Source organism: Charadrius vociferus, unplaced genomic scaffold (genome assembly GCF_000708025.1).
Source record: "Charadrius vociferus isolate BGI_N301 unplaced genomic scaffold, ASM70802v2 scaffold181, whole genome shotgun sequence".
Taxonomy (NCBI): Eukaryota; Metazoa; Chordata; class Aves; order Charadriiformes; family Charadriidae; genus Charadrius; species Charadrius vociferus.
In genome coordinates, this window is record NW_009646937.1 from 571,523 (window position 1) to 596,830 (window position 25,308).

The window sequence follows — 25,308 nt, forward strand, 5'->3', positions numbered from 1 at the left end:
TAATAGAGATTTTTTTGATTTAAAAGACAACCATTGTCATCAGCATTAACTCAATTTGATTAAGCAACATCTTCACACACTCTTATATAGTTCAAGACCCACTGCATTTTTAATTTATGATGCTATTTTTTCCCACAGGTTAGGATGGAATAAAAAGGCATTTATTTCAAAAGTTTGGAAAATACGCAAAGGGTGCAGTCCCACCATCCCTTTACCCAATGTGAACGCTTATTTATGAAGTTGTATCAGATTTATAGTCTCTATTACTAAGGAAGAGCCGGTGTTAGTTTTGATGCTGAAATGCACAAAGTAACAAATTATTCTTTAAAAAAATTAGGAAGATTTTCCATTGCACTTTTGAGAGTTCATATCAAGGAGGTTTTATTTAAAGCTGAATTCTTGACTGTGCTGATTGAATTATACAATAGAACTAATATTTTAAAAAATCCTTACAGTTTAATGGAGAAATGAAGAAAATCATTTAGTCTTTTGTTTCAGTGCCAACACATAGAAGTGAGGGCAGGTAAACAGCAATCAGGATGGGATGGGATGGGATAGGATGGGATGGGATAGGATAGGATGGGATAGGATAGGATGGGTTAGGATAAGACAGGACAGGATAGGGAGGACCTTACTCAGAGGACGTTCTTTGAGTAACTGTTTACAGACAACATAAGAAAGGTGTAGCTCTAAGAACTCCCCATGTTCATCTCACTGATAATTATAGAGGCTAACCGAGCAGCTGGAGAAGATGTTGAAGAAATTTAAGATCTTGATTGTTGAATATAGTCATAGTAGCACGTTTTAATATACAATTTTACTAATTTTGTTTCCCTAAACATGACCTGTGCTTTTAAGTAGATAAATTGCTGTAGCCCTGAAGCTTGTAAGTATCACAAAACATTGATGTGACAAGGAAGAAATCCCGCTACAGATGGGAGTAGTTCTCCAAACCAGGGTACTAGATCCCTTTCATGAACTTTATGTCTGTAGTAAAATTAAAGGCTACACAAAAAAGTAAAGGGGAACACTTTCAGTAAGGTGCTAACAGGTGTGGCTAACAGGATGAAATAAAAGGGTTGTGATAGTTCATGTTTGCCAGATACACCACAGCGTACAGCTGAACAGCGGGGAGAGTGCCCAAACTCTAGTTCTCTATGGTAAGTGCTCAGATTCTGCAATGAGAGGAGAACCACATGAACACACACTGCGTGAAGGCAGAACAGTGGGGATTTTATGAGATTTATTCCAGGAAACCTTTTGAAGTTAAGAGATATCATTATCTTTGTCTCTTCTACAGCGATGGCTCAGTATAGATCAATAGAACTGAACCCAGCAGTTACTTGTTCAAGAAAAAGACATGTAATTTTTCAGTTGCCAGATTACAGAAGAGAACTTCTGGAAGGATGCTGGCAATAACGTGCTTTTTTTTTTTTTGTCTTGATTGCTTGCTCTGTGCAAAATCCATGCTATCTGATTGATAATGCTAGCAGAAGCTGCCTGCACGATTGAGGACAAACCTGGAAAAAGAGACAGTTCTTACATTTCAATTACTGCCTTGAGGAAACAGTAAATTATTACTGATAATTACTGCTGTCCAGTTGAAGTACCCTTTTAAAGGGGATAGAAATGGCATATACTTTTCTGTGAAACCCATCCTTTTTGCTATACCATTGTTAAGAGAATATACTTTGGTTTACATAAGAAAACCATAGTGTTGAGTGTATTTAGTTTCTCTGAGAAGAAAATACATGAACTATTTGTCTAGACTACTGTGCATCTATGAATTTAGATATAGAATTATTATTTTATGTTACATTGTTCATTTTTCTGGAAATGCTTTTTCTCTGCTGGGGAGCTTAATGTTTTTATTGCAATTGCTCCTCGCAATGTTGTACATCTGCCCTGCTCTGTTTTCTATATCTTAGAAAGGAAAAAACATGTATAGTTCAACCTCTTCCCTCCCCACTAATTCTAACTACACTGGAGTTTTTCCTTGAAGTTCTCTGCAGAGTATCTGGGAATTCCTGCTCAGACAATGACAAAGCCGAATGTTAGCTTTCTCTCAACTGAAGTTTAAGATTTGACTTCTAAGTGTGCACTTCAGAGGGGTTTTTGTTTTGAAGCTGAAGTGTGTTTGATTACATACTTATCGGGATGATATCTCAGTGATGCGTATCCAAAACCAAAGTCTGAAAAAAACTTCCTAAAAATAAATTCCTATGTGTAGCCACCTGTGTAGCCAATTATTTGAACCTTCAAGAGCTCGAATTTCAGAAAAAAAAACATGAGGAGACCAATGTAAGAATCATAAGCTTTGGTCTTCTCTAGAGGCAAAGCTGCAGTTTTCTCCCCCAAATTACCTAAAAGCCAGTTTTTAAATGAAAAAAAAAAAAAAAGTGATGATGAGATAAAGAAATCCATGAGTTTAGTTCCTTAAGAAACATATGAGAGCTTGTTTTTTTCTTTTTATTTTGCCTTTTAGGAAATTTCTTTTCCTAGCTCTTACAGGAGCTGAGGCCTGTGTATAAAGATGCTGGCACTCCTACGTCATGCACCAAGACCTGGGGGGACGTTCCCATGCTACTTCTTGTTTCACATTAAGAGATGAGGGAAGGTGCTTCTTAGTTTACTAGCTATATGGCGTTAAGAACAGAAGCTACTGTCTCCACGCATTGCGGGCCTACGTGGATATACCATCTCACTTCTAGAGGAGAGACCCTTGCACCTTGTTCTATGGTTGAAATAGCACATGTTTTATTTTGGTATGGTAATGTCGGGAACTTCAGTGTCAACTAAGTTCAGTAGTTTTAGGGACTGATAAATTTTTAGACCAGAGCAGAGCGACTTTGTCAGGCACTGCAGTCTGCATGTGTTCAACATACTGAATAATTCTGGATGATGGATTTTTAGACCAAGACACTCAGGTAAATATTACAGAGACCAGGTGAGAAAGAAATTCATACAATTCATACAATCAGCAGGTATTGAATCAACCCCGGCCCAAGGGGCAAGTGGTTAAGCTCAGAAGTCCTCTTCTGTTTCTGCTTCAGATTTTGAGATAAATGAGAGTATTCTGTAAACGATTTTTCAAGAAATCAAGTTCAACCTCATCAAAGTTCTCCTGCTATTCCGTTGTGCATATTAAGTTAAAGAAGTTCTGCACCAAGTCCCTGTTATGTATGGGATGCAGGCTGCACATGCAGGCTTGGAAGTTTATTTCCTGTTGAAGGAGTCAACAAGTTTATCTTTGCTACTTCTCCTTTCAGACTGGAAAAAAGTTTTATACAAATAGTGCAAGCTGCTGAGAGCTGTCCCTTCTCATGCATATAGAGATCATGTTACCCCAAAATGACAGTGTGGGCTCTGAGGATATATTGTGGGAGATGGAATGCGTTCCTGTAGGTACTGTGCACACTTAAAAATGTGAGTGTCTTGGTCTAAAAATCCATCATCCAGAATTATTCAGTATGTTGAACACATGAAGACTGCAGTGCTTGACAAAGTCGCTCTACTCTGGTCTAATAAGATGCAGAATCTGAGCGTCAAATTGTATTGTTTTCACTGTTTTTTACAAAGGAGTCTTTGGGAGAAGGAAAGATGATAATGTTATGTTAAACATCTTGTCTGATTAGCTGAAGAGGAAATTCTATCAGAGCTCTCCCAGACAAATATAGCAACATGAAAGATATCTATGGTTTCACCTGATCACCAAACAGGTCATTAATAGTAATGAAACTTCAAAGACTCTCAAGTTAATTCAATAAACTTCTAGCTTTGGCCATCAGGATTTTTTTTTAAGAAAAGTAATCTTTCAATTTAGCTACATAAATTATTAGCATTGTTTTGAAAAAATCCATAAGAATATTCCATCTTGATTAGAAATAACTGCAATTTCAGTTATTTCATCTATTCCTGACTTGCTTGGCATCATATCTGAAAAAGTGTCAAGCTGCTAGCAACGTTAGATTAACAGTAGAAGACAGAAATGTCTATAGAAGATGCCAGAATATTGCCTAAATGAAGGAACGAAAATGAAAATCCATAGTCGGAGCCCACCTAATAGATTGCCAGAAATATAGACATCTGAAACACATTGTATTTTTAGAATTATTTACTGACAGGAAAACTTGTAGTAAGCCATTTAATAATGAAACTCAGAAATAATATTTTGAAAATTATAATTTGAATGCACCTTAAAAAGAAGTTTTGAATGAATGAATGATTTCTTTCTAGCCTTTCCTTTAGTTCCTAGATATGCGATGAGCCTGAGCACAGAGGTCCTATTGAAGTCCTACCTTTGCGGTTAAACCCAGAGAGAAACAAGAATAGAGAAAAAAAAAAGAGGAAAAAAAAAAAAAAAACTTTTACTAATATTCACTATATACCAGAGCTGGGTGAGAAAAGTAAGAGTCCCAGATTTGCTTTCATGTAGATCCATTGGCTCCAACAGCCCACAGATCTCATGAAGAAGCTGCAGCTGTATTCTGGACTCTGTAAAGTATCTGTTTTCCGTGTCACTAAATATAGAAATATTTTCTTATCAGTTGTTTATAATGGGAGAATTTAAACTTTTGTGTTGGCTTCTGTAGAGCAAAGAGGAACTGGGTCCTAGATAAGGTGGCTGATTTTAGTAGAATATTAGACAATTATTACATAGTTAAACCATAAATCGAAGTTCATTGCTAGAAAAAGTTTTTGGTGTTATACTAAATTGCTGCATTTTTTGCCCTTTTGGGCAACAATGTACGCACATTTCTGTTTCGAGGCCAGAGCGATTCACTGAGTTTCTAACACTTTATTTTGCAGCTGGGCATTATTTTTTGTGCTCACAGGTACACTGCACGTTAATTAGTTTTGTTTACCTATGCATATTTTTTCTTAATTTCACAACAGTAGTTTTTGTAATTGACAAAGCAATTTACTGCATGTGTGCTTTCTGCACCCCAGACAAATACTCTAACATGTAATGCACCTTTCTTGCCAGTTCAGATTGTTAAGAAAAGAATTAGTTGTGACTAATTGCCAATTAATTTGCAGTGGTTTTAGGGAGGAGGGGGGAAAACAATTGCACCTACTAATTAAAATTTAAAATATTCCAAAGTGTCATCTTTAGGTGTCTGTGGAATATGTAATTTCCATTTTAGTTCTGCACTGGATCTGTAACAACCCTGAGCTTGACAGCTCTATTAATTTAAAACCTCGGTGATACCTATTAGTACAAAACATGAAAAAAATGCCATTAATCATTTATTTTAATTTTGCAGCTCTGTCATTTTCTCGGTATGTTTAAAAATTATGATGACACTGTAATGTTTTCCAATCTACCTGTGTGAAGGGGAAACGGATCACACTACTTAGGAGAGAGACTAGAGTATATTATTAGAGCTTAATTAATGCCAAACTGATTAGATTTGATTGCACTTTGCACAATAATATTGTTAAGAAATTTATTTAAAAGATATGTTGCATAATGCTATATTTAAAACAACCGGTCTAGATCTGAAGAGATTTTGACCAAAATGCCACATAATGCAAGTCACAAGTTAATTTTGTTTGGCACTGCCTACGTTCTATAGGTCTTATCCATATCATGATACCCAGTACAGCTCTCGATCACCTGTGGGAAGACAAAAATATTTGGTACTCCTGTGATATAGCGGTGTCATATCCCTCCATTTCCTGTTGGGGAGCAGCATATGGGCATCTAGACTGTGGGAAAACCCTCATAACCTCAAAACTACCAACATCCAAACCCTGCTGATAGCATGGAAAAAAGTGACCGTAGAGTGACAGATCCAACTTGATAAGTCTTTTTCAGACAGTTTTTTTACCTCTGACCTTATAATACAGGTTTTCTAGTGATAGGATGAGGGGGAATGGATACAAACTGGAAGAAGGCAGGTTTAGATTAAACATTAGGACGAAGTTTTTTACTTTAAGAGTTGTAAGGCACTGGAACAGGTTGCCCAGAGAGGTTGTTGAGGCCCCATCCCTGGAGGTGTTCAAGGCCAGGCTGGACGTGACTTTGGGCAGCCTGGTCTAGTCGGAGGTGTCCCTACCTATGGCGGGGGGGTTGGAACTCGATGATCTTTAAGGTCCTTTCCAACCTAAACCATTCTATGATTCTATGAAATATTATAAGCAGAACTGATTATCTGTTTCCAGTTTTCTGTTGTCATTTAGCAATGTCGTTAGTACCTGTATTTTATAGCACCATGTTCTGTATTAATAGTAAATATTCAGGCATTCTGTGAAGTCAGGAACAGGGAGGTAACCGTGATGCTTTGGGGCAGACCACAAGAAAGCAAAATTGACTGACCTAAAAGATACTGTTATCACACTAAAATTATTGATGCTCACTCACTGCATTTCATTTGGTGGATGCATTGTATTAGTGTAGCTTCAAGGCATATTTTGAAACTTTGACCTGCTCCTGAAACAAATAAATGTCTGGTTTATGCATTTATAAATATCCTCAGTAGCACCAATTCAGGCTTCTCCTTTATCAGAAAATTTGCTGTCGACAAATATTGAACAATTACCATATCTTCTTTTAAAAATTATGCTATTTTTAATTAGATCTGGTGTTCCTTCCCATGAATACATCATTGGACACACTTTCTAATACTGGAAAGGTGATTTTGAAATTGCAAATGCGGTATTTTTCTGCTAAATCTGTTTACTAGATATACCAGCCCTTTAAATTTCTGTGATCACGAACTCACAGGACAAAATCTTGCCCACGGTTAGTGAATGAGAGTTTTCCCATTGGCTTCAACAGTTCGAGTTTATCTATAATATTGTGTATCAGGCTTACAACAAATGTCCATGATAGGTTAGCAATTCTTGTGACTATATACTTTCCCCCCAAATGGAATTTTGTTGTTTCCTCATTTTACCTATTTTTAAATACAAATTTGCACCAAATGTGACACACAGAAGGCTTTTTTTTTTCCCAGCAGCATTTCAGCACTCCCTTAATTTATGTTATGGCACTGGCACAGGTTGCCCAGAGAGGATGTTGAGGCCCCATCCCTGGAGGTGTTCAAGGCCAGGCTGGACGGGGCTTTGAGCAACCTGGTCTAGTGGGAGGTGTCCCTACCTATGGCAGGGGGGTTGGAACTTGATGATCTTCAAGGTCCCTTCCAACCTAAACCATTCTATGATTCTATGTTTAAAATTTCCTCCATATTTTCTGTAAGTTATTATATATTTTCGATAAAACTGAGTAAGCAATCTCAAAAATGATTTTCCAGAATTCCGTAGTAATTCATATGAGTACGTTTGTCAGGGTATCATCAGTTCCTACAAATATTTTAGATTAGGGTTTGAGCTTTTGGGATATTTGTCTGAGCAATCTCTTTTTCTCATGCATGTGTGTGTTTGTGTAAATCACAGATTCACCTAGGAAAAACGTAAAACAAAAAAATAGTGGGTCTTATTTGAAGTTTTTATAATTGTGCTTCTACTAAAAAAGATATGAGGTTGCTTGCTGAATGAAAGAGCAACTGAATGATAAAATTTAGTCTTTAGATACTCCATGTGCATGCACACAGAATCTGTATACCCGTCTATACCTAAGTAGAGTTCTTTATTTTTAACTAAACTAAACCTTGGTTTCTTGTAATTAAAGATTTTTGTCTTTTCTTTTTTTTTTTTTTTTTTTTGTCTATTTTAGTCTCTCATGCAGCACTTTCAGTGTTTAGTCCTACTTTGGCCTACAACATTATTTCTCATTCTGAGACCCTTAGTGCTTCTTCCCATCTCAAAGTGTGTACTGTCACTTGTCACCCAAACTCACAGCACCAACTCTGGCAGAGCTGCCAGTATGAAAACAGGAGCAGAAGTGAGTCCATGGCAGAAATACAGTGCCTGAAAGGCTTCAGAAAGACAAAATCAGCCTGTTTCAGGCAAGGTAGTGCGACAGTCCAGCCTGTCTTACAAGCATACTGACCTCTTTTTATCACCCAAAAATAAAATCTTCAATCTTTTTATTTTTTCAGCACAGCAGGAAAATAAGGAATCAATGATTATCATTGTTAACCAATGCAATGTTAAGATACACTACCATGTATAAATAAAAATTATACTTTAAGTTTACACTTTATTTTTGTATTTTCAGAATGTAAAATATATCTTACACTGCTGGAATCATGCCAATTTATAACAGTTGAAAATATATCTTGGAGAAATGCATCTAGGACTCCATCCCCATGTGCATGAGTGGTTAATCATGTTCAGGCATCTTAGCTGATCTCAGCTGATAGGATACAACATACTGAAGAGGTCACGGTCTCTGAAACAGATGGCTCAAGCCAAAAAAGAACATTACAAATGATAAACATTTTCTCAATATGTAATTGCATTCATCCGCAGCATTATTGAACAGCCCCAATCCAACATGCAATCTGTATGGGGTCTCAGGATTACCTCACCCCTTCATACTAAAGCCATCTTTTGAGCTTTGCTCTTTTATTCATTTTAAGATGGAATTACTATGATTTACCTCTAAGAGAAATCCCGCATCATGGCCAAATCTTGCAATAAGCTGAACCCTTATAACTCCAAGAATTGACTTGCAGCAGCTGCAGATTATGTCATGTATTGATCTTCAAGATCTGGTTGATGTCATCACTGTTCCTGAGCCCCAAAATATGTCTTCTGAAGCATGTGAAACTTACTAAAATCCTTGAGGCAATTTTCCAGGACCAGATCATCAGCTGGTATAAAGTGACATCAACGGAATGATGCCAATTTACCCCAACTACAGCTTTGGCTTCCAAAGTGGTGCCTGAAGCAGAATTTCTTGTGAGAAAATATATTGATGCCAGTCTTTGAAAGCGAGAGTTATTATCTGCGTGAAATTAGTCTAGGTTGCCAAAAGAGCCCGTATGCTAAATTTGATACTAATGAACAGTGTTGACAAAAAGAGGTTATGTATGAAATTTGAGACTAATGAACTAAGGTGGCATAAAAGTGAGCATTTGGAGAGTAAAGTAAAGGCTCTAATGGAGTTAAACCAACCCACTCATTCTGTTGAGATTTTTATGTTTCTGTCTCCTTATATTGTAAAGTAAATTTCCACCCCAAGAAATGTCCTGATCTATATTTTAATGAGCCTCTCCACGTGACATACATTTTTTGTTTCATTACTATTAGTGAATGACAAGTGAAGGATATTCATTTTAGCTTGAAAATGTCAGGTATGCACTTTAAGAGATATATTTTTCCAGTTTTTAATGAGGTGGTGTTTCTTTTTGAAAGAAATACCCATCTCTGATGTGGGTACTATGCAAGTGACAACTGATATTTAATAAGTGATGGTTCTTGTATTAGTCGTAGTTCACTAAAGAAAATGTCTCGGATTGCTTTTGAAAAACTCTTAGCGTCACTAGCCCAAAGGCAAGATGTGACCTTTTTATTACATAATGAGAATCATTTATTATCTTACAATGTATCTTAAAGTCACAGACAAAATGCCACTTTGATAATTGCTTTCAATTAGCTTTGAGCATAGCATACATTCATAAAATGTCTTCTCTAATTTAGACTTGAATTAGAGAAAATTGCAGACATAATCTACTTTAAGGTTGTCTCATTTAAGGTGATTCGTAGTTTTATATCAAAGAAATCAAAACGGGTGGTTTTAGAGCAGTCTTACAAAGTGTTTTAAATAGGCTTTTCAATATTTGGGTCTATTCTATTAACAATTAATTAACAAATTAGAATGCTAGTTCATGTTTTTTGACCTTTTTTATGTATTAACTTTTGTCTTTTGCTCATAATGGTTGTTTTTAAATTAAGCAGTGTCCTGTGTTAAAAGAGAAGTACAGCTTGATTAGATGTATAAATAAAGCATACAAAGACATAGCTTATTTCTTAATAATATTCAACAGCTTGGTCTGTCAGCATGTATGTCCTTTCCAACTTTTAAATCCTTATTTGTCTTTGTAGATATGTAAAATATCAACAGCAAGCAATAAATCCCACACTCAAAAGTAATATCGCGTATTGGCATGTATTTTATTGGCATATGATTTTTAATATGGATCATATGTAGAATTTAAAGTATTTGTGGAAACAATGATTACACATAGATTGGTTTACTGCATAGTAACATCATTCATAAAAAATACAGGTATTTTCCTTTCATCTTTGATTAAATGAAGAAGTTTTGGAAGTCACATATAATCATAATTCAGGTATCTTAGACACTTGGAATTGAACTAGCTCAAGGGATAACTCTGTTTTTCTTCTTTCCTCCCCCAGATAAAAATTACCCACAAGAACCAAGCCCCCATGTTGATGGGACCTCCTCCAAAAACCGGTCTTTTCTCTTCTATCATCAAAAGAACAAGGAACCACAGCAAGGAATAAGCCTATGTAGTTTAGTTTTTAGAAAACGAATTAGCTTTGTTGGGCTTTGGATTATTTATGCTGGAAATCTTTCAAGAATTTTAGAATATCTTCTACTTGCAAAATCATGGATTTTGGTTTAACAGTTTCTGTAACTGAGCTAATGTAAAACTATGCTACTAGAAAAAAATATTGTCACAGTTTTGTAGGCATTTTGCATGATGAAAGCAGATGTTTACATAAAGTGATACAGCATATTTTTTGTTGCATGCGTTACCATTTAATAATCTATGGGCTAAATCTGCCATGGGATATGGGAAGAAAATGCCATGGGTAATTTGATTTTTCTCTTTTTTCCATTTTCACTTTTTCTACTGCAGTGATCATATGCCGTACGTTCATAGTATCTCTTGACTCAAATTTCTTCACATCAATAGCCAATTAGACCTGTTTCAGAGTAAAGTTTATTACAGGTCTCATTAGCCTGTGCTTTTGTTTATCATTTCTTTCTACCCTGAGAATATTTTTATTCAGCTAAGCATTAAAATCTTATATCTTGTTCTGATAACTCCTATGTATGTGAGTAACTGTACCTGCTGAAAACGTCTACCAATATGTGCAGTATTCAAATGATCATGATTACTCTTGTGTAAGTTTTCGTAAGATTGGAAGTCAAAGCAAGTTTGAGCAAAAACTGTAAGGCTAAGGAGATCACGCTAAGAGTGAAGATAATGCTTGCAAAACTAGCTATCAGTGTTGTTTGTTCAAACACTAGAATTATTTTAATGAGCAATACATCTCTGTAACGTGGCAAACTTTAAATCATTCTGCATATTGACCGATAGCATAGTGCGTATGCACACAAATAACCAAAGCTCATGCCTAATAAAGAGCATTTCCCACCAAAGATTTAGTGAAGGATGCTTCAGAGAAATGGGTTAATGCATAATTAATCAAGCTCACTGGAGCAGACGCACTTCTGAAAATTTACAGTTCTTTTGATTATGTTGGCAATGTCCAGACAAATGTTGGGGCAGGAAAAAACATTAAATTAATTGCGAGTAAATACTCACTTTTCATTTGTTTCATGAGTTGAGAGACATAGACACATACTCTAAATATTGAGACATAGACATGTACTCTAAATATCGGAAAATTAAACTTATATCTAATTTTATTGTCATTATTATTATAAATTTATGCCATTCATAGTTCACTTATCCCCTAAATTAATCTCTGAAGGAAAGGATAAACTGTTATCTATTCCCCTTTTGTAGTCTGCTGTCTGGAATCAAACATTTCTTGTTGTAAGTTTTGGGGAGGTTCAGGTTTTTACTTTCTTAGCCCTCTAGAGACTTCCTAACAGCTTAGAAATCATAATACAGGGATTTGTCTGAGGTTTGCACAGCACTGTCTAATGTTGAAGGGAAGTCCAAGAATGGCAACTTTTTTTCAGTCTTGCATACAAACAGTCTCAATCACAACTTTTTGTGCAATCTTAACATTGTTCTTAGTTCAGAGTGAGCTGCTTCTCAGGTCTGCATGTCTTAGGTTCTCAGAGATTTCATCAAAAAACAAACAAGAAAAAAATAAAATTTTGCTTGAAATGCATGATTTCCCATTTTTATCTAGACTTTAAATTGTTAATGATTTATTAAATCTATTTTTCTATTGAATCATTCATCCATTAAAAAAATGGTACTTCATCATTCTGTAGTGCACGATACTGTGCATGTATCTAAAGAAAGTTACTATCATTTGTTCCTCAGTATAAGAATTCAACAGAGTCCTAATTTATATAATAGACACTGAAATAAAAATCAGTATATAGTTGGTAAGGATTATGTCTTTGAAATATACAGTCTGTGTTCCGTAAACTTTAGGAGGTAAATACCAATTAATGTTATGTTCAGCATTAGGTAGAAAAACATGAGGGCAAATATTTGCTAAAATTTAGATCTTGTAATTCCCCATTCTTGGGTCCGGTGGTGTTGACAATTACAGTTACTGCAGGAGTAAACTATTATTTTTCCTGTGCATTGCAAACACACACATGGAAGCATTTGATGCACTTATCTGCAAACATACATAAGTATAGAGCAATGGATATCTGCAAAAAGAAGGAACTTGCTGACATAATACTACATAAAGTGTACAGTGGTTTTATGAATTATGGTTATAGGTGATAAATATTTTCACATAATTTGACATAGGATTTTCTACCAATGCTCTCAACTTTTTGTGGCAAAAATGTGTTTAACAATACTATATAATGTGCTCTCTATGATTATCTCATGAATACTGTAACTCTGAAAATAAATAAAATTATACATAAGCTATTATTTAATAATGTATGCAATTTTAAATGTGCCAGTCTGTGATAGCAAATTTTTCATATAAAGGTGAATAGATACGTTCATGTAATCACAATTACACACAATTCTGACTAGACACATAAAAGGTAAATCAGTTCTGTTGGTCAGCATATATCGAATTCTCACCATAGCAAAATCTAATGGAGCAGCCATTTTACTATATTGGCACTTATCATAGCAGTGACAGTCTTTCTATTCGTCTTGTTTGGTTGGGCTTTTTTGCATGGCCTGTAATAACTTAAAACCATGCTCGGGTTGAAAGTATTGATGATGGAGAGAAAATCTCAGAGTACATAAAACATTGTATGAAATCAAAATTCCTGATTTAATGAAAGAGAACTTCAGAGGGGGGTTCTATCCTTTTTTTTCCACTTTAGTATGTACAGAATTAACATCATGAAATTATATATTGTGTATGAAGTGAAACAAAGAATATATGCATGTATCTTCAAGCTGAAATAGATGCATTGTTCTCACATGTATATGCATGTATCTTCATATAGCTGAAATAGATGCATTGTTCTCACATCAACTGAAGAGTAGTACCTGTTTACACCGTTTACACCAAAGCATTCTTTAAGGCCTCATTAATGACATTTGCGATATAAATAGAAATTATAAATATGTAGAAATTATATCTGACACTGGATTTGCAAATTTTTCATCTCTCTGCTAGAGCGTTGCAGCTGGGCAATGTGCTGAGGAAAGAACATGACGTCTCAGGAAGAAACCTTAACTTCTGAAATTGGTTAGCATCACTCTCATTTCGCATGAGTTCCTGTTAAAAGGAGGTGGAAGCAGAATTTGTTGCAGAGACAAATACAGAATTACTCTTTCCAGTACTTGCAAGATATTTGTATGTATGTCTTCATGATTATTTAAAGCTAGGGGGTTAGACCTTGTGATTTAGGCTTATTGGTGTGTGTACATGCATGTGCATGCTACATCAGGTAACATACTGATGTGCTTAGGACTTTGATGAGCTAGGAAACACCTGGTATTAGTTTCTGAAGCAGAAGTAGATGTTTTATAACATTTCCTCACTCTTATCAACTCTGTAGTAACACGTGTAAATGACAACAATTACCTAATATCCAAATTTATTTAATGCTAATAAAGTCACAGAGTTCAATGTATTTCAAAATACCAGTGTAAGAAGTAATATAGTCAAAGAATGTGTGGGTTTGATATAGTTATTGTAAGAAAGGGAGAAAAATACTTTTTTTTTTTTTAATCTATAGATTAATATTTGTTTGCTGAGACTATAGCTAGTCGGTGATTATTAGTGATTTAGGGTACTAGTGCTATTCTGTAACATAGTGCCTTCGTCTCCAACTGGCTTCTGGGGCTTGTGATTCTGAAGTGGATCATAGTGAGACCAAGGCTTTCTGGGAAGCAGTCACTTCAGAGAAGTGTTTGTCCCTCACCTCTCTGGAAGAGTGACTAGAGATGATGGCCGCAAAACTGGAAAAAAAAAAAAAACCAGAAATAACTATCTCTAGACAAGGAAACAGGAGAAGATCAGAGAACTCTGCTAAGGAATGACAAAATAGATGCTCAAAGTGATGTATGAAAGGGGTGGGTGGCTCCAAGACAGCCTACAGAAATGGTGGTGTGAGGCCAGGGAGGCCAGATGAAGGCAGTCAGGGCTAATGAGCAGTGGTGTGCCAAGGAAGTGAATTAATTAGATGGACCATTTAGGATTCCACTTAGGGCTGAAGGACTTGGGTGATGTTTCTTTCCTTCATGGGGAGAAAGCTTGTCTGATTGGAGTTAGTTCCCAGAGAATGAGGAACAACTGAGCCCTTCATATAAAGGGAGAAGGACTTGTGAGTGGAGAGAACTGAAGGATGGTCAAAGGAAGGTATAGGACTTGCTAGGGCTTTGTTTATTTCGGAATGCTTTTTTACCCTGGAAAAGAAAAAAAGAAGATGTTTGCCCTTGCAGCTAAATAGCAGTTTTGCCAAACTGCTAAGCAGTTAGCAGGAAAAGAGAGAAATACATTTAGAAAGCTGAGGTGGGCCCGAGAAGTACCGCTCAATGTTTTATGCAAGAGTGGTGAAGAACGTGTCGGCCTCTTGTCAGATAATTGCTGCTTGTCTCTAGCTCCATCAGGTCTGAAAGCATTTTGTTTTCCCTCCTCTGTCCATAAGGAAGGAAACTTCTTGTGGTCCTGCTGAGGTGAGTAAAAGCCTTACTGTAGCCCTGGTGGGAAAATAAATAAAACATAGGCGAGATCTGGAAGCTGAATCTGTTAATGCGATATAAAGTAACAGGTTAAATTTGGTGGTGTGTGATACTCTGAGGGTGTGCCGGGCAGCAATGACTGATGGTAAAAACTCTCTTCAGGTTTGTCAAGATTTGCTGGTGTCTGCCCAACCTGGGCTTGTGCCTTGGGGAGCTTCCTGGCTTTTATACCCCATTTGCTCTCAGACTATGAATTTTTAGTTGATTTTTGAATAAGGAGATTTGACCTTTCCTGTTCTGATTTGTGTGTCTGTGGCATGGATACAGATGGAGCTTTCCCATTATCAGGTTCACTTAATTTTGCAAGTATAGCTGAAGCAGAGAAACTTCTCTATGACCATTGACTGCCATTATGTGATACTACCTGACAGCTTGAAACTATAAATAGGAGACAATACATTCTAGGCATCTAGAATCTGGGCATGGTGGTAGTTCAAAGGCTGCTTTTTTTCCTTTCTGATTCATGATTCAAAGAGTCTACCTGAGAAGCACCTCAGGGCTCTCTTTAAATATGACTCATAAGAAGACCAAGTGATAATCACCAGGCTTTGTTATTTATAGAAAGGTGGTAGCTGTGTTGATGGTAAAACAGCAGTTTCATAGTGAGGTCCCCATTTCTAATAAACGTGGAAAAATATTTGCAGGATCTAACTGAGTGAGAAGCCAAGATTTTGAATTTTCAGGTCAATTTTTACTCTAAAGTTGATAATGACTGCAAGTACTTAGCTGCCGATTGGCCTATTTGAAATAAACTTTTGTTTGGAGTTGGTTTGGTTTTGGGGATCCTTTTACCTAGGGTCAATTCACGTGTTGTGAGGGAACATAGCAATTTGCATTAATAAGTAACTTTTCTGGACAGGGAAGTGAACGCTTCTTACTCTTTTCATGAAACTTATGCTTATGGGCCACACTCAGCCTGCCAATAAGAAAACACAAGTTGTCAATCTTCAGGCCTGTCGTTCTATTTATATTAAATACCAAAAAAAAAAAAAAACCCAAAAAAACCCCACCACATAATAACAATACTTCTTTGAACTGTTTCTTTCTGTAGAAAGTGGTGGTTTTTTATACCCCTCAGTGAGGCAATCAGACTTTGCAAAATGAGCATCAGCACTGTACTCCTGCCTAGCCATGAGGTTGGCTCTTGCAAGTGTTTTTGAGTGTGGTGGATCGTTTTTTTGTTGAGTTTTTGTGGTAAATATGACTGAGTTACAAACCTCCGTTTTTACCCCAGAATTCTAAGAACTAGAACTTTGATTCAGACACATATTTTATATGTTTATGGTGTACACATAAGTAAGCAAGCAAATGCAGGAAGATCTATTCCATTTCACCTGAACTTTACATCCATATGTTTAAATTCAGTCCTGTTAGAAAAGATAACAGCTCGTTAATTTTAGGTAGCTTGGGAGGATTTTAGGGAAAAATGGGTGTGTTGGGTTTTTCTGCGGAGTAGTGAGACCTTGTAACAACAATCTACAAGCATGTAGATTAAGGAATTTTCTCCTCATTTACATCAATCACTGTTTTCTGTGGCTATCTTCTGAACACCGATTTTTTTGAAAACCAGCTTAATTTATCTGTTGATAGTTCAATATAATTAGTTTACAAGAAGTTTTGGAAGACTTGGTCCATTTCTCTGTTCTACAAAATCAAGCATGGCCTTGAGATGCAAATTAAGGCTCTCGTACATTGTTACTAGCACTGGTCAAAAATTCTTCAGCCCCTCTTTCAGCAAAATATACAAAACTGTGGGGAGAAACCTACCTTCCCTGATTGATCTATTTTTCACTGGATTTCCATTTCAGAGCACAATCAGGTTTACCTCTTTAAATGTCAAAATATTTTGTGCTTGAATGTCAAAAGGAAATGTAAGATTTTAATTTGTTTCATTCATTAATTCTATTTCATTAATGTAGTCATTAATATTGTATAGCTGATTTTTTCACTTTAAAAAGCAAAAAGTGAATGACATGATGCTCTTAATTCTGTTCAGACTGAAATAAAATATCTTATCTCCTTTAGGAGAATTTTAATTTTTTTAGTATTTGTTCAAGATCCTGAAATGAAACTTTCCACCTTTGCCCTGCTGTAATTGTCATGAGACTAAAAGGCTGCGTGTTGAATTCTAGTCTTTATGTAACATCTCTGCATTTTTATGATTCCAATAGCTGCACACTTCCCGAGAGTTATCTTCAAGGAGTTGATTTTTGATTCATAGTTCATCCTGTTTCAGTTAATTTGTCCATACAGGTCTATCTTGTTGCTGAAGAAAAACAGAGATAATGGAATAATGTCAAACAAAACATTATTTCACGTAGCCCAAAAATTTACCAAATATTTTGATAGTTTTCTCAAAAAAAAAACCCCAAAACAAACAAACCAGCAGTGGACACTGGTTTTCACTAAAAATAGAGTGGGCAGACAGTTAAAGAAGGGAAATCCCATCATAAAGATATCCTAAGTATTATAAAATAAGTGAATAACAGAAGAATATGTTGGAATAGGTATTGTAAAATAAATTATTGACAAGACAGATATAATGCTTGTGTTTCTTCTAAGGTACTGAATGCATTGCATCTCGTTCAACCCCATTGATAAGGCATTTGTGCATCACTGTAACTCACAAAATCTTGTGGTCCTTAATGTGTCTCTCATTTTTTCGGGTAAATTATCAGCTAATACTGTGTGATAGCTAATGTGTGAACACTTTTCACCTCACAGTTGCCTAAAACATGTATGCTGTCTGAAGTTTTGCTGTTCCTCTTTTGGTCGCTGTGCCTTTATCACTAAGTAATGTTAGAATGTCTAACCAAATTGATATCATGTTAAAATCCTTGCTGTGACAATCATCAGTCTTATTTTTATGGTCTTGGGACAAGAGGTGAGTGGACTCGCATGAGGTTAATGGGGCTTTAAGAAAATGTTATGTTCCTTTGGCGCAAGATAAGGTTCTCTTGTTCTGATGGGAATTCTGTCACTTTATCAGATATAACGGCTTTCTCTGCCAAAGAGTTGAGATATTAGTCTGTGTGAAATGATTTATAGTTTTTCCTTGGCTTGCATGCTGAATCTTGGACAAAAAAATAAATCTTATGGCAGATGCCAATTGTTCCCTGTTGGTCTGTGCGTAGAAATATATACTGCCACGAGAGCTAGTCAAAGCATTCAAATACAACCAGAACAGTTGTGTTGACAACTGAGAGTAGAGCAGAATAGCTGGGGTCAAATTCACAGAGGCAGAAGGTGAAACAAGCTGTTAGAAGTTCAGAGGAGAGTTAAACTTCCTTTACTCATTTCTGGAGTGACATCTATCTAAAAATGTAAGAGTACAAGTAGGTAATAATACATCTGTAACTTACCACTGATAACACTCATTTGTGCAATATTTGTGCTATTTTCTTATCTCAGATATAGCACAAATGTCAGTTAAGTATTTCTGCTGTGTGCTTCTTCCACAAAACACAGTGCAATAGCATAACACACAAAAACAGATTTTAACTAGTGCAATAAAATAATGTTTTAAGGAACCTGAGAAACCTTCTGGTCCGACACTACAGGACAGCAAAGGGATTTGCAGGAAAAATCATATAATGCCATTTCCACCTCTTCTTAGGAAAAGCTTGCACAAAAGGGGAGTTCTGGCCAAATTACAACCTCATTTATGCTTTTATTCTAACTTGTTTATAAATGAACAGAACATCATCAGAACATGCAGCCACAACTGTGTAAAGGAGGACTGAGAATAGTTTGCCAGATCTGGTTGCCCTTACATACAGAACCTCTTCTTAAAATTTTCCTTGCTTAGAAGCAGCCTACTTGCAAGGTACAGAAACACAGAAGTAGTCACTATTTGTTTAATTAGTTAGTTCCTTCAAGCTGTTAAAACTTTTTTTTTGTTAGCACAGCTCTGTAATGACTACTGCAAATACTTTTTTGCAAGAATGATCGACATTGAAGAACGACTTGTGTTGTATGGTGGCAGCATACAATATAGAGAATTTGTGTGTCATGCTACTTCTGCTACCCTGATGTGGGTCCCCTTGAGAGCATTTAAAGTCCTAATGTAGAATGTGACACTATGTCATAGCTATGGAGATTATGATTGAAATATAGCCTTGTTTGAGACAATGTTAAAGTGAAGTAGGGATATGGAAGTGAAATCCCAACTCCACAGAAATCATTGGTTTGCCACTGCAGTCACAGAGCCAAGATTTTATCCCTGCTGTCTTGTGGTAGGTCTCAGAACATCTTTCCTGCCTCAAGTAAAATGTCTGCAAAGAAGTCCAGGAAAGAGATTGAGGCGTTTTGAGTGTTCACACATCTGTAAAAACCTACTGAATGCTTTCACCTGCAAAGTTGCCACGCTCTCCTCCTGTGTCCTTAGCAATCTTATATTTTTGTCTCCAAAAGCCTTCAGTGTGCTGTATTGGAATATGTTTTCTCTCTTCAGTGTGTTGTATTGGAATATGTTTTCACCTATATGGTTCCATTGGTTGGTGGTTAGGCATGATGCTGAGAAATGCAAATTTGAAATTTCTCAGATTAAGGAAGAAATACAAAACTTCAACTTTTTGGCAAAGTCTGTAACTGCTATAACCACTGTTGTTGTAAGTGAGTCCTGCTCAATTAAGGTCCTGTCCTTAAACTACACCCTCTGATCTCAAAGGCATGAGAATGTTGAAGCTCCAACTAGGTGGAGTTCGCACAGACTGTTTTATTTTGCAATTGCCAATTCACAGATAAATTTTATGGCTTCTACGTGTGAATGTCCCTCTGCTCTCACTATTCAGTCTTAAAAACTACCCTTAGTGCTTTGAATCGCCTTGCTGGGGTAATGTAATGCCAAACTTGAGTACAAATAAATAGTTGCTTTGAATGTAACTCTTAGGACTTGTGTTTTCAACAGAATATTGACTTGGTATCAAATTTTGTACTGTTGCCTTAAGAGGCCCCGACACAGTGCTGCAAAAACCACATCTATGTACAGCATAACACAACCCACTCCTAATTATTTCTGCCTAGAGTAGCTGCTGCTGTTGAATTTCTTGTCTTTTATGCTTAAAACAGCAGTGACGCAGTAGTGAGTCAGGCCTTTGCCAGTGCTTAAATATCCAGTGCTAGGTGCTATATAAAAACATTTTAAAAAAAAAAAAAAAAGCAAGCATGTGTGCAAACCTTGATTAGCATGTAAAATGTCAGAGGTATGCAAATTGTGTACAGAGTGTACATATTCAATCTCTTGCATTTACATACAGCTTTTTGTTTGCAGTATCCTTTAATGTCGGTATACTCTGCTGTTTTATGCAGCCATTTCTGGCAGCCATTGTGCACCTTCAAGCTTGTGCTGTCCTAAGGTATAAAGCCAATCTCATAGTTTATTTGTTTCAGTGTTATTATATTATTAACTTACAGTTAGCGTAAAGCAACTTAGTAAAACATAACAACAAAACATCTGCTACTTTTCTCCACAACTATAATCTGAGGAAGAACAGTGGTTATTTGCCATGATAAAAAAAAACCCAAAACAAAACACCAAACCCAAAAAACAAGCCTTCCTAAAAACTACTAGTCATTCCGTAGAAAAATGTTGTATGTGGAATCACTTTTTTTTTTTTAAAGTTAACTCACTGCTCTAATCCAGTGGTAAAGGAGAACTGAGAATACTTATTTAAAGTAACCATTTTACTTGTGGCATGGCCATACCAAATGTAGATATGGTACAAAGTTCTTGGCCTCATTTCTTTGCCTTCCATCACTGTTAGTTTCATTCAGCTATTCCCATGCGTGTCAACAGGCTGGACTGCTACTTAGTATTTCTCTGACTTCTGGCTCATCACTGTTGTGTCTTTACCTTCAGTCATAAAGTAACTCATTGCCTGCATTCTCCTCAATCTTTGAAGTTTTTGTTTGCTTTTTCCATCACTTTGTTTTCCCTCTGCTAGTTTGCTTCCTTTGCTTTGTTCATACACTTCTAATTAAAGTACTTGTTATTTTGATCTCAGTCACAGCGCTTGTAAATTTTCTTTCCTATTCAGATCCATTCAGATTCTACCTCTAAAGGATTCCCGGTCTGTCAGTTCACAATCTTCTCTCAGGAACTGTCCTCAGATGTTTTTTCTTTTTTTTCTTTTTTTTTTTCCCCTCCTTCCTTCTTCTCTTCTGGTTACATTAGGCATAGGCTGTTTGTCTTCACTTATGAGGCCTTTAGTGGCTTATGCCTACCTTAATAAAAGGTATTTTTATGTCTATACCTAAAATCATTCTATGTTTAGAGCTCTCCGTGTGTATAATCTGTTCGGTACAAAGACAAGTACTTATTCATATGATCTATATCTAATCAAGCCATGATGACATTCTGAAATGTGCAGTTTTAGACTTTAAAGCAAAGATTTTGGGGTTTTTAGCATGTAGTGTTCTTATATTTGATCAAAATTCCTGGGGAAAGATCTACAAAGCCACTCCATTACCTTCTTTCAAATCTTTCCTTTAACTCTATACAAAAAGACCATGTTTCAGCTATTACCACAGAAATCAGAACCTTTTTTTTTCTTTCACATTCCCACATACCTGTACTTAACTGTTTTTAAATTACAAGCTTTCTCTGAGGAGTGGGGGGAAGGGAGCTCCATGTACCATGGTGGTAGAACATCTAGCGCAATAGAAGTTCTGGTTCACAATTACATCATTTAAATATTAGGGCAACAGAGATGTATCCATGTAATTTTATGTTGGCAGATGCATTTATAGCCTGCTGATGATTACATTGCAGGTCCCATCTGCATATGATCTGCAGGGAACATGAACCCAGCTAGAGGATTTACGTTGTCACAGTTTCAGTTTTCTGTTCTGAAACTTTTTCATTCATTCCCTCTTCTGTTGGCCAAAACAGCAACTGTGGCATACAGTGGGATTTCACGTCTTTCTACAACATTCTCCCCAATAGTAGAAGAATCCATAAGACCTTTGTCTCATGATGGCCCTGTGGATGCACTTCTTTAAAATCCGTACCCTGCTCCCCAACCCCCACCCCCCAAAAAAAAATTGGGGGGGGAGGGGAGGGGGGTAGAGAAAAACCCCCCGATCCCAGGTTGAGCAGCGTTGCAGGTTTTGGGAGACATGAATAGATCAAGATCACATCTTTCCTTTCTCTCCTGTGTATCACAGGGAAGCTGGCCTTGTGATTTTTTTTTTTTTTTTTTTTTTGACATTTAATGTTTTTGCCAGTGACCTGATCCATGATCAGAAAGACAGATGCAAAAAATCTTACAGTCTGGATTTTGACTTGAGCTTTCAGGTAAAAATACAAGGCCCTTTACCCTGACTGTGATTTGGGCATGCAAGATTAGAGTTTGAAGGCCAAATATGACTACCTGAGGTCACAAAGAGGGATTCATGGCTTAGAGGGCCTACAGGGTGGCACAGTAGTGGCAGCTTCTGGAAGCATAGCATATACTTCTCTCTTTCAATATGCTTTATCTGGTGTTTTCCCTTCTGTGACTGCTTCGTTTCTGTTCCTCCAGTGAGAAGCTACATTGTTAAGGCTCATTCCATAACTTTCATGAGGGAAGTCTGAAAGAATAAAGAAGTATATATTTTAAAAATAACAAGAAGTAACAAAATGTGGAGTTTGTCATATCTTCCAGGAATCTACCTCAGTTTTGTTGCCCCCACCTGTTATTTCCCATTGGTGTTTGCCCAGGCAAGATGTGTTCAGGGATAAAAGAGAGAAAGTAAGATTACTTGGAGTCAGGGGAAATTAATGTGTTATTTGCAACAGAGCTGAAGTGCAGTGCATTGTATAGAAGGTAGCTTTAATTAAAACCTTTATTTCAGAAATAAAAGAAGTAGGCTGAAGTCCACAGGAAAAAAAAAAAAAGGGGGGGGGAAGTTGCATTGTCTTGCATTTTTCTGTTTTAGAGACTGCCTACAAACTGAAGACTCTCTCCATGCCTGGTACATCACAGGCTCTGCAGCTGGGGTGAAGGGAACACTGTCTGGCTGTATCCTCCTCAGTTGGCTGCTTGCAAAACACCCTGGGTTTCTGCAACTTTCTCAACCTGCTTTATGAAGGAAGCACCATCTTAAATCTACATAGTACTGATTACTCCATCCCCCTCTCTAATGTGCTTTTCTGCCCTGATACCTTTATTAATACTTAGGAAAAGTATTTAAGAATATTTTAAGGCTTGCTTTTGGTATTTCATGTCTTCGTGGACAGACTTTCAGGGTGTTCTGCATCACTGTACATAGCTGCAGTCCTTGCTTCTTTACATTTTCCTGTAGAGCTAATTGTTTTCCTGTATAGCTAATTATTTTCCTCCTAGACCCTCTCAACACAGGAACTAAAACTTCAGAGAAGAACTTCTTGCACAATATTTCTTTACCATAAGCTTTTGGGCAGGGAAATGGACCTGTTTCACCTTCCACTCATTTGTTGGCCAAGTAGTATGAACAGAAGAAGCTAAGTACTGAAAGGGTTAAATATTTTATTTCTCCCAAGATAATTTGTTATTTGTTGCCATCTTTTCTGTGACCTAAAGTATAGAGGAAATGTCACTATTGCTGCCTTATGCATTTCCTTTACAAAAATTGCAACATTTGGACTGGAATCTCATTCATTGTAATGTAAGGCCACAGCAAACAGCTAAATTGTTCTAGATTTTACATGAGATTGGAATCCGACCTGGAATGTTAGTTAAGTAAGAACAGGATAAAGAATTGTTCTGAAAAATATTTCAGACTGCATCTAGCCATCTGGATTGAGTCTACCGCCATCAATGTGTTTTGCAGATGTGAGAAGAAATTCCATATTCTGCTAGCTGTACTGGCAATGGTGTTCTTACTGCTTTGAGTGGTCCTTCCTTTCAGCACTAGTAGGAGTTGCAAAGTCTTGCTCCCATTCCTAAGGTAACCTATCTGTTTTAGAAGAGATCTTTTGTTCAGTGGACCTGTCTTCCTTGAGAAGAATTGCTCATTCAACTCCATAGAGAATTATTTATCAGTTATTTCAGAAATGCTTTAGTAAAGTGAAACTGATAAATACATGACTTGTGTTTTTTAAAGTAAGAAAAATAGCTAGCTCTTACAAAAGGGTTTTCATCCTGTATGTTGGGGAAGAGAAAAGCCAAACAAAGCTTCTGTTATTAGGGTATTTAAAATAAACTTAGGCAACTTTTGTTCTTTTTTTTTTTTTAATTACATTAAAAGTATAAAATTATTTGCCTTTTACTCTGGAAAATGAACTTTTGGGAGACCTCTCAAATTCTCATGGAGAAGTTGCTTAGCTCTTACTCAGGCAAAGTTCCTGTTGGGTCATGTTGTGATCTCACCACTACTACGTTTATAGTATCCAATTTATTTCGAAGAGGGACTTGTTGAAGTATACAGGGTGCAAGCTTATTTAAGGTTTGCTTGAGGAAGAGATACAAAAACTGGAATAAAGATTTTGAAATTTGACTTACAGTTTTACAGACAGGGTTCTATTTAACGAACAGAACAAAAAGCTACAGCCTAAAAAACGCAGAAGACAAGACTGATTTTGCCAATTAAACACCTACTTCACCACAGGCAGCTAGGACTCGGGACCTAACCTGAGAAGTGTGGCTTTGCTTGTTCTTTCTCTCCCTGTGAGCATTTGTTCATTTACTGCCATGCAGATAATGCATTGCATTTCACAGCACAGCAAGTTTAATCAGGACATGTCATCATTAATTTGTACTGATATGCACTGATGGACAGGGTTTTCCAGGACCATGACTAGCTGTTTATCAAACGATCGTCAATTTGGAGAAGAAATGGTGCAATCCCCCTGTTGTTTTACAGCATCTGCTTTATCACCTGCTCACAGGAGCATTTTTTTTTTTCTTTCCCTCCTTCTCTGGGTTTCCCTTTGTAGCTGTCACTTGTGGACAGCTTCATTTATTTCTGCTGATTTCTAATTCCTTTAGGAGAGATGTCTAATAGACACGCTTGATTTATTGAACCATGTTGTGGAACTGAAATGGTTAACAATGGCAAGACAAGACTAAATACCACAATCTGCATTTGATTTCTGGTGCTTTCCTGTTATTTACAAAGTGTCTCTTTGAGTATCATAAATAATTTACAGTTCAAAGTGAATACTTCTAAGTGCTAGAAAGCCAAATTCACATTTATTTCATTTGCTAATGTTTCCACAATATAACGCAAAGCATAAAAAAAAACCCTCTTATTGCTCTATAGTTTAACAAAAGAGCTATTAGATTAGCACAGAAACTGAAAAGGACTCTTATAACAGCAGGTTAAGGAGAGGTATTGTTCAGTCTTGCAGTCCCTACTATGTTAA

General features: G+C 36.5%; 1 protein-coding gene across 1 annotated transcript in view; it reads left to right on the forward strand.

The window, feature by feature from the left end:
• DGKB (diacylglycerol kinase, beta 90kDa) overlaps positions 1 to 11,054 on the forward strand; it is a 333,219-nt gene extending 322,165 nt beyond the window's left edge. Inside the window, exon 26 of the mRNA XM_009894935.1 lies at positions 10,273 to 11,054. Within this exon, the coding sequence (XP_009893237.1) occupies positions 10,273 to 10,380 (108 nt within the window). The 3' untranslated portion in view covers positions 10,381 to 11,054. The remainder of the gene's footprint in view (positions 1 to 10,272) is intronic.
• The last annotated feature ends 14,254 nt before the right edge of the window (positions 11,055 to 25,308 follow it).